A 13654-nucleotide genomic window follows, 5' to 3' on the forward strand; every position below is an offset into this window, starting at 1 on the left:
TAAAAATCTAAGAAGTCTCTACTGAGCATGTGCAAACTGCATTTTTTCAGAGATTTGTAACTTGGTCAAATTTGGGCAGATTTTCACTGGGATGGCAAAGGGCATGTGCTTAACACAAAGGCCACCCCTTGCCAAATTTCAAGTCCCTGCTTTAAAGCATGGGGGTGCTAGAGCTTCTCCGAAGAAGTTTGGGGGGATATTTTTAACATGGGCAAAACACTGTATTTTTCCTTAGCCCTATTGTCAGCAATGGCTGACAGGTTTCGGCTGAAATTTTCCAGAACAATTCATCCTGACAAGACACCCACCATCGAAAATTTCAGCCCAGATAGTTAGTCTGAAAAAGTTATAAGCAATGGAAACCAGGTTCTTAGAATGGGAAGTGCTAGGCAACCTTAACAATAGGCAGTGCTACCAGCCCCCCGTGCTATGTTAAAATATTGCTAGGCCAACTCTGTCCTGATCCCCTTCCGTGGAAAGCTAAATCTGTGGGAATGAACATTTTAGTCACTAAAATTTTATTAGAAATAAAGGGAATTCTTGGCAGGGTAAGTTATTTTCTCACATCAGCAGGAAATTAAAGGGTGTCAGATTTACCGATAAGGCCATGCCTCAGAGCCAAGGCAATGCAGGTTACAGTAGCATGCAGACTCTTCTTGTCTTGGCGATTATTTTTTAGTTATCCCATTTTGTTCCTTTTTCCTCCGATAGTACAGTTTGTTAACCTGACACAAGCAGTAGTACCTTGTAGATAGACATCTCAGCTACAGCAGATCACGAAACAGGATACATCTATAGAACCCCAGCCACTAGAGCAAGGTTGTTTGCTGCCTCATCAAGAGTATGTCTACACTGCAATAAAACCCCTGCAGTGTAGACATTTGAGCTGGAGCTCAGGCTCTGAGACCCCTTGAGTGGGATGGGTCCCAGAGCTCAGGCTCCAGCCCAAGCCCGAACAACTACACTGCAATTTTATAGCCCCACAGCCCAAGCCCAACGAGCCTGAGCCAGTTGACCCAGACCACCTGCTGTTGTGCTGTGGGTCTTTTATCACAGAGTAGACATACCCCAAGTGTCTTGGGCAGAGCCAAGCGAGACCACGAGCCTTTCACCCACCCTTTCTTTCTGAGCTTCCAGTTTAGTCCATTGCTCACTTTGGTGTAGAGCAGTGGTTCCTAAATTTTAGCACCCTGCAAACCCCTTTCACAAAAATATCAAATCTCGCAAACCCCCTCCTAAAAATGAATATTTCCAGGGATTTTCTCCCTTACCTAAGCATAAATGATAGAAGCAGTGATCTTGGAAATAATTTTGGTTTTTTATGACACAGTTATTACACACCATTTATTATTACATTATTATTTATCATTACATTATTAATTTTATTACATTATGAAAACGGCAACACTCTTCCAAGATTTCACTTTTGTAGCTCATATCACTTCGATTAAGCCTTCTACATGTTTCATCAAGGAGTAACAGATGTGAAACAGCATGAAGGTATTTAAGAAGCCAACTCAATTAAAGAGTTCCTCCCACAAGCATTCAGGTCTTGAGCAGTCCAGGCAAACAGTGTACGACGACAACAAAGCTTAAACTTGTTCTGCCAGGAAGTCACGGTCCCGGGGCTCGGGCTGCCAGTCCCAGCACCCAGGGTCCTTAGGGACGGCTCTGTCCGCCATTACAGAATTTTTTTCTGAGACCCCCCTGATATATTTCGCGAGCCCCCAATGGGAACCACTGGTGTAGAGTACATTCAACCCAAAGTGAACAGAGAGGGCCTCTTTTTGTTTCAGCAGGGATAGAAGACATGCAGCACAGGGCCATTTGAGAGAGCTGCTTTGTTGGGTTTTTGTTTTGATCCATAAGACACAGAACCAGTTAATCCAGTTCTCTCCCTTCCTTACTGCTGATGATGGCAGTTTCACCGAATGCCTTGTTGCTGTGGCTGAAATGATAGGCAATCTCCCTGGTTTCATTGCTGCATGCATGACCTTTCCGCCTGAAAACTTGGAGCTTCACTGTCATCAGGGCCACTGGAGCTGGAACAAACTTGCAAGAGCCTGTCAATTTCATGGAGTGGCCTGGCTTGTGAGGTATTTCTAACTGTCCCAGGTTGGGTGAGACAAGATCACGGGATCTTGCCTCTGCACAACTGATGGTTGAGGCCTGTCTGGCCTTTATGTGGGTATGGAGTGGGAGGAAGGAGCAAGGAGCCATCTCTTTGTGTGGCCCCTTTAAGGATCAGTCATTTCTGCAGACCCTAAGTTCAAGGAAATGCAGGGATTGTGTCCTCCCTGTTCCTCCAAAGGTGCATGGTATTCCAAATGGGCATAGAGGAGGTGGATCTATGGCTCTGACGTGAGGCTGTATCCTACAAAGGGCTTTCATAGTGAGCGTGCTTCACCTGTGACCAGGGAATTCAGGTAAGCAGAATGCTTTCCAGTACATCCTCTAGGACAGTGCTACCTCCACATTTCTTTTCTCTCTAGGCTGTGCCTAACTGGCACAATCTAGCCTTGTAAGATATAGTTGGAACAACTGGTTCTATGGTAGAAGGCTGCAGGTTGAAACTCTATGCTTTCATGCTTTGAGAGTATGTGTATGTCAAATTACAGTGCAGCCTGCATCTTGACACTGAAATTGAAAGAACTTTGCTTAATAGACATGTATTTGTGTTGCATGAGATTCAGGGAGCCCTTCCCCGGTACTGTGGAGCACAAGAATGCATCAGAGAGAGCTGTAGCAGCTCACATCTCCTAGTTTTGTGGAATGTAAGAGCAAAACCGTAGAACACAAGGACATAATTTCACAAGAGCCAGTATATGTATGGAACAGTAAAACAAATGTAGGTGATTTGTCTTTGTTCTGCTGCAGCTTGTACGTTAGCATCCTCTGACATTGGCGATTTGTCTTGGTTCCTTTAAATTCCTAAGTGGATTCTAATTTTTCTCGTGGTATTAGTTGACAGCAGTCATTTTTCATGGCTTTACTGCATTCCTCAGATATTTAGAATTTTTTAAGGGAAGGAGTTCAGTAAAAGGCAGCCATCTCTAGGGCATGGAGTGTAATGCAGACTCTGCAGATGAAATAGCTCAGGAATGTAGTCTGTAAACTTTGATGTAGTTGCTATGCTTAAAAAAAACACAGGATTTGACCCACTGTGGTTTACAGTATTTAAAGTATATAATAATGTATATGTCAAATGTAAATCCTTTAAATACTGTGGCATGGGCAAATTCCTCAGTACTAATGTACTTCAATAATTCTGGAATACGCAGCCTGAAATAATAGTGAAGTTTGCTTACAATGAAGATGTTCTTGATCTTTTCAAACACTAATAGGCTCAGAAGATATAGCCATGTAACTTAACCTCATCGCTTTCATATATACACACTTTTCATGGAGACCGCCCATATAACAAATTTGTCTTGTGCCTAATATTGTGGTGTCATTTATGAGCCTGTAGAAATATGCCTTATCTAATTAGATTAGTAATGATTCTATTTCATGTAGGAATTACAGCAACATAAGCGGAAAATAATCACACATGCAATGTCAAAATAAACATTTACATCCTAAGAATATTCTCAGGTGACGTCATACCATCTGTGCCACTATATCCTGTCAGAATTTTTGCTACAGCAGCATCTGGTACTTTGGCAAGATCTGCAGGCAATTAGAGTAACTTTACAGCTGTCTTTAACTTTGCTTTTATATTTAAGCAGCATAAAGGCTCTGTGATCTGCTCTGTAGTCCTATATACATAACGTCTCTTTGATTTAAGTTTGGATTCTGAGGACTCTACTACATTATTTTCCAGACCGTAAAAATGTATAATGTCCGAAGAAATGTTTTACCAGATTATTTTGCAAGACAATAATGTTGGGATTCCTTCCAAGACTTCTTGCACTTGGCTTATCCAGAATACCTCATCCAGTTCTGAGAGAACACTTTATCCCATTCTCAGGATCCCAAACAACTCAATTTGACTCCTGCTCATCACTCAAGTTACTTTATTAGGCATGTGACAGCTCTATGACCACGTGGACGAGGCCACCCAGGTGCAGGGGTTTAAGTACTGGGTGATACCAGTTCCAGTTCAAGCATGTCACATGCTAGACAGTTTATGTACATTTTTCCTTGCCACTAACATCTCTACTTGTTGGATCTAATTGGGTTGGACGTTGTGCAGATCATGTAAGGACCAATAACTTTGGAGATTGTGTAAGGACCGATTGCTTATTTCCTCCCTTTATCTGCATTTCAAGTTAATCAGTTCAGCGCGTTCCCACTTATCTCAACTAGCCCTGGAAACACTGTCTCCGGCACACAGCCTGTCAAATCATTGTTTAGAGTTGAACCTTGCGCTCAAATTTTACTCATGTCCGGCAAGATCTATGCCTACAGTTACGTGCCCCAAATTCTCATATGTTATCTTCCCACAGTGTGAATTTATCTTGAATTATAGTCACCACCTAAAATCCAGTGTTCTTGCTTGCTTGTTTTCCCTGATCACCAGACATTTAAAAGGTAAACCAAGAACAGCAGTGGTTCCCAACAATATCATATATTAATTTTTGTATGTGCTTGGTGCTCCAAGATAATACAATGATGTGTAACTGTATGTAGATCACATGTAAGTGAAGTAGTGTGTGTGTATTTTGTGTGTATAGCAAGCATGTTTCATCTGCAGTTATCATTCAATTATCAAGTAAAATGGCAAATCTAGCGACTCTGAAGATATTGTTATGATAATCCCTCATTGTTACCGAATAGTACGATAATTACTGTAATTCTTGTGTAAATGATTGGTATGTGACTTAAACCTGCTCATGGTAAGGCCTTACTGATAAACTTTCATTCATGCATTCATTCATTCATGCACTCAGCCCCTTCCATTCACTTGTTTATTTTTCTGACCTATGTGCTTTGCTCTTTAGAGTAGAAACACCCTATTTTGACTACACTCCCCCTTTGGGGCTTGTTGCATCTATAAGCAAAGATTGGGAAAGTTTTCCACGTGCACACTGAGGAAATAGGGAGGGGGCTATTTTGAAAGAGTGCTCCAAGGAAAATCTGTGTAACTGATGTTCACATCTTACGAATTGAGCTTAGGTTTATTAAAGCCTGAAGTGTTAAGCTCTTCCCCCCCATCCCCCCCACCTCCACTAAATAAAATACACCAGCAAGAGACTGGAATGTATCCAATTATATTTGTTCATTATAACAGATAAGTGTATTCTAAATTCAGATTTCGCTGCTCTGGATGATTTTACTAGTTTTACTTGTTTACTTGTCCAAGTACAGTTGGTAAAACTCTAGTCAGTCTACTTTCTTTTCCTTGGTTTTGCACATTTGTTCGGGAAAGTTGCATTCAATTATTATTATTTATTTTTATCGCGAGCCCTAGATACGGACCAGGACCCCATTGTGCTAGGTGCTGTACAAACACAGAACAAAAAGACAGTTCCCACTCCAAAGAGCTTACCATCAAAGTGTAAGACAAGTGACAAGAGATGGAAACAGGGTAATACAAAGAAACTGTGAGATAATATGGGTTAGCTTGGTAGGCCAGCTACATGGTTTGATTGGATGTTCAGTTTATTGAGGTATGAAACTGTTATTTTAATCTGTTTTGTGTGCAGATGTATTGTGAACAAAATAGCCAGGCAAATGTCCACTCTGCATTTTCAACATTATTTTATGCTTACCTGTTAGAAATTGCCACCTTGTAGCCAGTAGCTATCAAATATTGCAAAGTTTTCAGCTGTTCAGTGACTGCACATTGGTTCCCCTTTAACTGAGTTAGCAAAATGTTGTTTGTGATCTATGTGGTTAAAAAACAACCATGCTCCTTTCATCTTTTCATCTGGTCTTATGAGGTGTGGAGCACTCCTCTGGGAAGGACTTAGCATCATACAGTATCAGGTCCTCTTCTTTTTCACTTCAGATTTTACAATGTGCTATAGTCTCAGACAAATATGCAGGGTGTAAACAGTATGAGTAAAATCCTGGCCCCGTTGAAGTCAATATGGGGTTTAATGACAGACTTCATTGGAGCCAGGATTTCACTCTGAGAAGGGAGAGGAATTGTTTAGGGTGGTACCGGTGGTGGCTATAACTAGTTGTAGTGGAATGAAACTAGAAAGGGGGAAATTTAGGTTGAACATCAAGTAACACATTCTGGCAGCGAAACTGTGAAACTAGCTCCCACAGTGAGTGGTAGAAGCTTGGGTCATTTGAAAGTGGATTCAACAAAGCATTGGGGAATATACCAAAGGGAAAAATCCTACTCTGGCAGGGAGATGGACTAGCTGACCTATTAGTTCCTTTTTTTTACTGTAATTCTAGGAATTAAAGACAAATCTACTCCCTCTCCTTTAGGCAACTGACAGCACACTTTTTTTTAAAGACAGAAATGTTTGTAATGTAACGATTTAAGGGAGCTGTTGCACTAGCAGAAACTAAAGATCTCTATACATAAGACATTAAACTGCATGGTGCAGACACCATCACTCTTTCTAATGACCTTGAACTTACTGGTTTCAGAGTAGCAGCCGTGTTAGTCTGTATTCGCAAAAAGAAAAGGAGTACTTGTGGCATCTTAGAGACTAACAAATTTATTTGAGCATAAGCTTTCGTGAGCTACAGCTTACTTCGTCGGATGCATCCGATGAAGTGAGCTGTAGCTCACGAAAGCTTATGCTCAAATAAATTTCTTGATCTTACTGTGCTCAGGATGGGCTGATCAACACTTTGCTGGCTGTTCTGGTCTTTTAGGTAAACACCTACCTGCAGTTAACCATGCTTAGCAGGTTTACAGTTGGAGAACTGGTTTTATGATATTGACTCTTGTTCACTAGGGACTGTACCAAGACCACCTAAGTAACTTCATGGAAATCATGTTGCAAATAAACCGTGGTCCCAAAGGTAGACGAGGGCAGGTTTTTCTAATCCACCAACGCACCCTAATCTTAGCATGAACACACAGACTTACTGTTCATCTTAAATAAACCTTTGTTCTTCTTGTACAATAGTGATTTTTCTTTTTCTTTTTTTCTTACAGTACAATAAACACCTCTTTGTGCACATTGGACATGCCAACCATTCTTACAGTGACCCGTTGCTTGAATCAGTGGACATTCGTCAGATTTATGACAAATTCCCTGAAAAGAAAGGTGGTTTAAAGGAACTGTTTGGGAAGGGCCCCCAAAATGCCTTCTTCCTAGTAAAGTTCTGGGTGAGTAAGACATACCATGGAAGTTAATTTTGACTGTGTGTTCACATTATGTGCTTCCCTACTCTTTCTAAATGTTCACGTACACAGGAATTTATTTTGTCACCACTTAATAACGTGAAGCTGAGTCTCCATCGTTTGTGTATATCCTTCATGTGGGACACTAGCACAAAGCCACTTCTATTGATGTTTCCCACAACATGTCTGTGTTCCTAGAAAACAACTGTAGTAATTGTAGTGCCTGCCAGCACTTTGTTATACACGATCCTTTGCCATTGACAAACAGGTAATAAGTTTCATTGTTTATAAATGGTGAACTGCCATCTAGTGGTTTGATTGAAGAGCAATATAAGCAACTTAAACTGAGACTTCTGTGTATTTTTGAGTGTTTTGTATGTTGGACTCTGCTGAAGGCAGGTAATATAGTTTTTAGCCTTGAGATGAGCCAATGTTTTCACAACACACTTATATTTAAAATTAGTATTAAAAAATTATCTAAGAGTTTGTGATATTTCCAGTGCTGTTGTATAATGGTTTTGGTTGCTTTAATTTCTGCTTCATTGTTGAAGCAGACCTGCCTTCAATTTCTCTAAGTACATTTGGGACAGTGACATGGAATTCTGTTTGCAGAGGAATTATACCTGCCCAAAGCAGCTGTGAGGAGGGGCTGAAAGAGGATTAGAATGAAGGAAAGATAAAAACTAGATATCAGAAATGTTGAAAAATACCCAAAATATTGGTGTCACTTTATCCATGTACATCGCTGTACATATACGGTTGGATTTCACTGGACAGTTCAATCGATCACACACTCTATGAGACACACACATAAATGGCAGTAATCCTCCAAGCTTCTCTAAAAGATTTAACACCAGACCATTATAATGATATCTCATTTTAGCAAGACACCATTTGTTTTACAGTATCTACTGTAGAACATTTACTAATACCTAGAATCGTAAGTGTAGGGCTGAATCATAGAATATCAGGGTTGGAAGGGACCTCAGGAGGTCATCTAGTCCAACCCCCTGCTCAAAGCAGGACCGATCCCCAACTAAATCATCCCAGCCAGGGCTTTGTCAAGCCTGACCTTAAAAACCTCAAAGGAAGGAGATTCCACCACTTCCCTACGTAATGCATTCCAGTGCTTCACCACCCTCCTAGTGAAAAAGTTTTTCCTAATATCCAACCTAAGAATGGGACCTCAAGAGGGCATCTATTGCAGGCCCCTGCCCTGAGACAGGACCAGATATATCTAGACTAGCCCTGTCCAACCTGTTCTTTAAAACCTCCAGTGATGGGGGCTCCACAACCTCCATGGTAACCTATTGCAGTACTTAATTACCCTATATGAAAAAGTTCTTCCTACTATCTGTCCTAAATCTTCAGGGCTGTAGATTAAGTCAATTACTTCTACTTCAGATCACAGTCCTCTTTGTAAAATCCTTTCACATATTTGAAGGCTTCTTTTCTCACTCTTCTTTTCTCAAGACTAAACATTATGAACTATTATAAGGGTGAAAAATCCTAAAAAATAATTGTCAAAATGAATTCTAAAAATGCATGTTGTGATGCAAAACATTTGGTTCGGTTTGTTTGTATGTGTTCCACTTCCCTGATGATTTGTCAAATTTAGTAATTCACAATGGGACTCCCAGTCATTCATTAGTGCCTATTAGTGAGGTTCTACGGGAGCATAATGTGTTGCCTTTCAATACTACTACTACTGTGTTGAAAAGTATAAGTAAAGAAGATTGCTCCCCGTTTTTTCTTAGCAGTTAAAAAAAGGTGCAAAAATCTGAAATCCTCATATCAAGATTTGCATATTCCAGGAAATAAAAGGGTTGCTTTAGCTTTATATAATTTATGTTGAAGCTTTTGCTACCAGGAGGACCGGGGGTTTGGGGCGGGGAGAGGTGTTCTGCTCTAGCATTCTCTTGATAGTGACATAAACAAAACCATGTTTTAAGCCAGGAAAATACTCCCTGAAAGTATAAACTTGGCATACATTAATTGTTGTGATCATTTGTGGTGGGCTTAGCACCAAAAGCATGTTAAGCATGTGCAGACAAGAGCCCTGCCACTAGGAGCTTACAGTCCTATAAAAATTGTATTGCCATGGTTATATTGTGGTTTGCATATGTAAATAAATATACTGTGAGGTCATCAAGTGGGTCTATCATGAGAACGTGTGAAGTTTGTCCATGAACAAAGGTGGCTTGTGTGGTCTGTCAGACTAGCATTAGGCCCTCGTTGACCTGTTAGACATTTCCTGCTGCCTCACAAGTGCATGTTGCTCTAAGAATTAAAATGTAATGTTTTAAAAATAAGGTTTTCTACCACTAAAGTTGTGGAAGCATTTGGAAAATCATCCGGTAGTAAGTTTCAGAAATTCTGTATCGAACTATTACACTCACAACAGGGTCTGAAAAGCTAGTGTGGTGTTTAATGTCAGTTTTTAAGAACATGCCCATAGATATAAATTAGGGCTGCTTGGTTTTCATTAATGTTCCCGCTTAAAGCAGAGCCTGAGCTTCAAAATGAACTTGCTAAGAACTTAATTGAATGTAAGTAAAGTAAAGGGAAGCGAAACGTGCATGAAATAATGTCTCTAGTCACAGCCCTCTGAGAGGGGGATTATTTTCTCCCTGATAGCTCTTGCTGCTGCTGCTCTTACCTGAGACTTCATCCTGCTCCCCAAGTGGGAGTAAAAAGAAAAGGAGGACTTGTGGCACCTTAGAGACAAATTTATTTGAGCATAAGCTTTCGTGAGCTACAGCTCACTTCATTGTATGCAAGTGGGAGTGTTGCTCTGCCAAATGATGGACCATTCTGGCCTTTACCCAGCTATTTCACTTAAGGTATTGTCTGCCTGGCAATCCAAGGTGTGATTGTTGCTTGGATAGACACATCCATGCCAGCTTTGGCCTGGCTAAAAATAGCATTGTAGATGTGGTAGCTTGGGCTTCAGTAACAAGAGTAGGTGCCCTGGGTCTCCGGGGTGCTTGCGCAACCCATGATAAAGCCCATGCCATCCCAGCTATGCAGCTATTTTTAGCCATGCTGTATGGATAAAACTAGCCTGTATATGGCTCCACGAGCTGCACTCATGCCTCAGATTGCAGATTTACCCAGAAAATGCATTGAACAAAATGTGCCCTACTCTTTGCTAATGCCAATGCTTGCAGAGATCAGGGCTGAAATCCTGGTCTTATTAAAGCAAATGATAAAATTTTCGTTGACTTCAATGGAGCCATGTTTTGGGCAGAGTTTGCTGAAGAGGGGTTGGATTTTTATTGTCTTGAAAATTGGTATTAAATTCCAATTTAATTCCAGTGTTGTTTTTTATGTTAAGTAATGTGTGTACCTCCTAGGATGGACTTATGGGCAATAAAACACCAAACTACCCATTCAGCACCTTCAAAACACAGTGTTAATTACCAGGATTTCAAGCATTACTCAGCTAAACCTTAGGTCTCAGCACCACTTCTGCTTCTGCTGCCCCCTTTTTGAGTGGGTAATTGTCTCTAAGGATAAAATTTTCAAAAGAGGGTGTAACTTACAGTCCATCAACAATATAGGTACCCCTATTTCACTTACCAGACCCCACCTTTGTGCTAACACATGCTTGTACAAGAGAGTCCCAACTTATGCAGGTTGGACCTTGTGCTTACAATTACACTTCTGTACTCGCACATGTGGGGTTTTATGGGTACATGAGGTATACACCCATTATCCCAACCACTGGCAATTTAAATATTTTAATAGGCATTTTCCAGAACGGACCTTTAAAGCCCCAAGAGGAACTGGGCTAATTTTAAAGGCCTAATTACAGTTGGGGAGAAGTTGGTGTTGAAATCATTAACAGTGGAGATGGTAGTGCACGTATAGTTAAGGTTCCCCAACATTTGCCACTAAAAGACCCTGTTTTCAGTTGCTAATATCTTTGCCAAACTTTAACTATTCAGGCTGAAATTGTCCATGCCAGGTGTCTGCCTCAGGGTGAGATTTTTGCTGTGGCATCAGGTGCAGGAAGTGAGAGCAGGAAGACTGTCTCTCTTGCCAGGACAGCCTGACTAGCATGCAGAGGGGATAAGAGCCAAACCTGGAGGGGTGGGGGTGGTAGATTGGAACATGGAGCCTGTTGGAGGGAGGTTGTGATGAGTAGACAGGGGCTGACTAGCAAAGAGACCAAGAGCAGAAGCTGGGTGGGGAAATGCGAGTGGATGAGGAACTGAAATCAGAGGAGAAGCCAGGATGGGGAGACTGGGAATGGCCAGGCAAGTAGAATTGGTCGAGGAGTATGGAGGGGGAACTGGGATGAGGAGCCCGAGGAGGGAGACTGGGACTGGAATGAGGAGCCCGAGGGGTGGGGAGACTGACTGGGACTACCTGTGTGACTGGGACAAGGAGCCAGAGATGGAAGGAGTAGAGACATGACTGGGGCATGGATCAGGCTTGAAGGAATAGGGACAGAAGAGTCTGTGACCTCCCCTACAGTGTAGTCCCCTCCAGAAACTAGAATGAAACCCAAGATTCCCGAGTCTCAACATTCCACTGCAGTCAGAAGATATCTGTGAAACCTACAGGCAAAATGTGTCTGTCGTCTCCCTCTGGTGCTGGTCCACAAAGAGGATGACAACCTGCTACTACTACTATCAATTTCTCTGTTAGCTCAAGTGGCAGAGGTCTGTGCTGTGCATCTAGAGGATCCAGCACCTATGATGAATCCTGTAGGTGAAAATATGGTTCCACATGATGAAATTTCTAGGTGGTTTGTTTTTTGTTCGTTTTGTTTTAATGCTAAAATTCCATTTAAAAAACTCAGGTAAAAGAAATTCATGGTTGCAAAGTTGAACACTCAAAAGTTAGTAAATGCCAGAATTAAGGTTGTCTGCTGAGCACAGTGGGAGGAACCTATGCAACCTTAATTCAGCCCCTTTTTGCATATGCATTATGATACAGACATTAAGTACATGATCACATCCTATTTTTCTACAGGACTGATGCCTCACTAACTGCACAGGATGAACCTGCGCTCGGGATGAATCGGGGTGGTGTAATGAATGAGGCTGTTGTCTGTATGACACCAGACTCATTTTTTGAGGAAGCTGGAATGTGTGTAGTGAATGAGGCTAGGAACTGGAGAAGGATAAAGGATGGTCTCATGATTAAAACGAATGATTACTGCCCTGGAGCACTGCAGCACTCCTGCCTGTGCCACAGTGTCCCTGTGTGATGCTGGGCAACTCACTTAAATCAGACTTTTTACGAATTGTGTGTTCCTCATTTTTTGGATGACTGATTTGGGATCTGATCTGAGTAGCAGTTACTGAGCACCCACAGCTGCAGCTGACGTCAATGGGAGCTGTGCTTTAAACATATAAACTGTTCTATGACGTAACATACACTGAAAAATCAGGTCCTCGGCATCTCAGATTGGGCACCCAAAATTAGTGGGCAGTTTTCATAGGTTCATAGATTAAACAGTCAAGGGACCACTGTAATCATCTCATGTGAATTAGCTTTAATCTCTCTGGGTCTCAGTTCCCTATCTGCTAAATGGGAATATTACCACCTCACCTCACATTGGTGTTGGGAAAATAAATTAATTAATGTTTGTAAAGATCCAAGACTGTACCATGACAGCACCATTTTTTCCCATGCAGAAATTAATAATAATTGTGTCTTTGAGACAGGGTTTGAATAGTATGCAGTAAATAAAGCCTAGTGGGACACATTCAATGTTGAATAGCTGCTCATTAACTGTGCACAAGAGGAGGCAGGAACCTGTGGCAAAAATATGTGATCAGATAATTAAAGACTGCATAAGCAAAAGGGGGCTGAATTAAGCAAACTTAATGGTGTTTTAACATAGTTTTTTGTGTGTAATAATATACAGATTAGAGAACATGTAATACCAACATTCTTGTTTGTTATATATTAAAAATATTGATGAGAATTTGTTTTTGAATCATGAACTTGTATGAGGTTGGAGGATTTACTTTTTCCTGGGTTTAGCTAAGGCAGAAGGGAATGTGCCAGTTTTAGAACAGTGTTCTGTGTATAACAAAAGCCGTGATGCGTGGTCCTGTAAGAATAGACTTTGTGTCAGTCCTTTTTGGCTAGAAATATATGTAAAACGAACGATACACATCTAGGTCATTAGTCATGAGAATTAGATCGCAAACTGTCAGCTCTCTTTTCTTAATTTTGATCATGATATGATGATTCTACAGAAAAAAATATTTTAATGTCTTTTTTTTTTTTTTTTTTTAATGGGAGCCATAGAGAAGCTGCTCTAGAACTGTTGGCCCATTCACAAGTATTACTACTAAAATGCTGGCAAGGTCTGGGTTATCATCAGTAAATGCTGAGCAACCCTGACTTCTCAGAACACTTGTGGAATTTTAA

At 41.0% G+C, this 13654-nt stretch overlaps 1 protein-coding gene across 4 annotated transcripts in view; it reads left to right on the top strand.

Annotated features, from left to right (window-relative positions):
• TEAD1 (TEA domain transcription factor 1) overlaps positions 1 to 13654 on the top strand; it is a 205422-nt gene that overhangs the window by 174733 nt on the left and 17035 nt on the right. For all 4 annotated transcript variants that reach the window (XM_078853225.1, XM_073347635.2, XM_073347636.2 and 1 more), the window contains one exon: positions 7070 to 7243. In XM_078853225.1, the coding sequence (XP_078709351.1) occupies positions 7070 to 7243 (174 nt within the window). The remainder of the gene's footprint in view (positions 1 to 7069; positions 7244 to 13654) is intronic.

Source organism: Lepidochelys kempii, chromosome 6 (genome assembly GCF_965140285.1).
Source record: "Lepidochelys kempii isolate rLepKem1 chromosome 6, rLepKem1.hap1, whole genome shotgun sequence".
Classification (NCBI taxonomy): Eukaryota; Metazoa; Chordata; order Testudines; family Cheloniidae; genus Lepidochelys; species Lepidochelys kempii.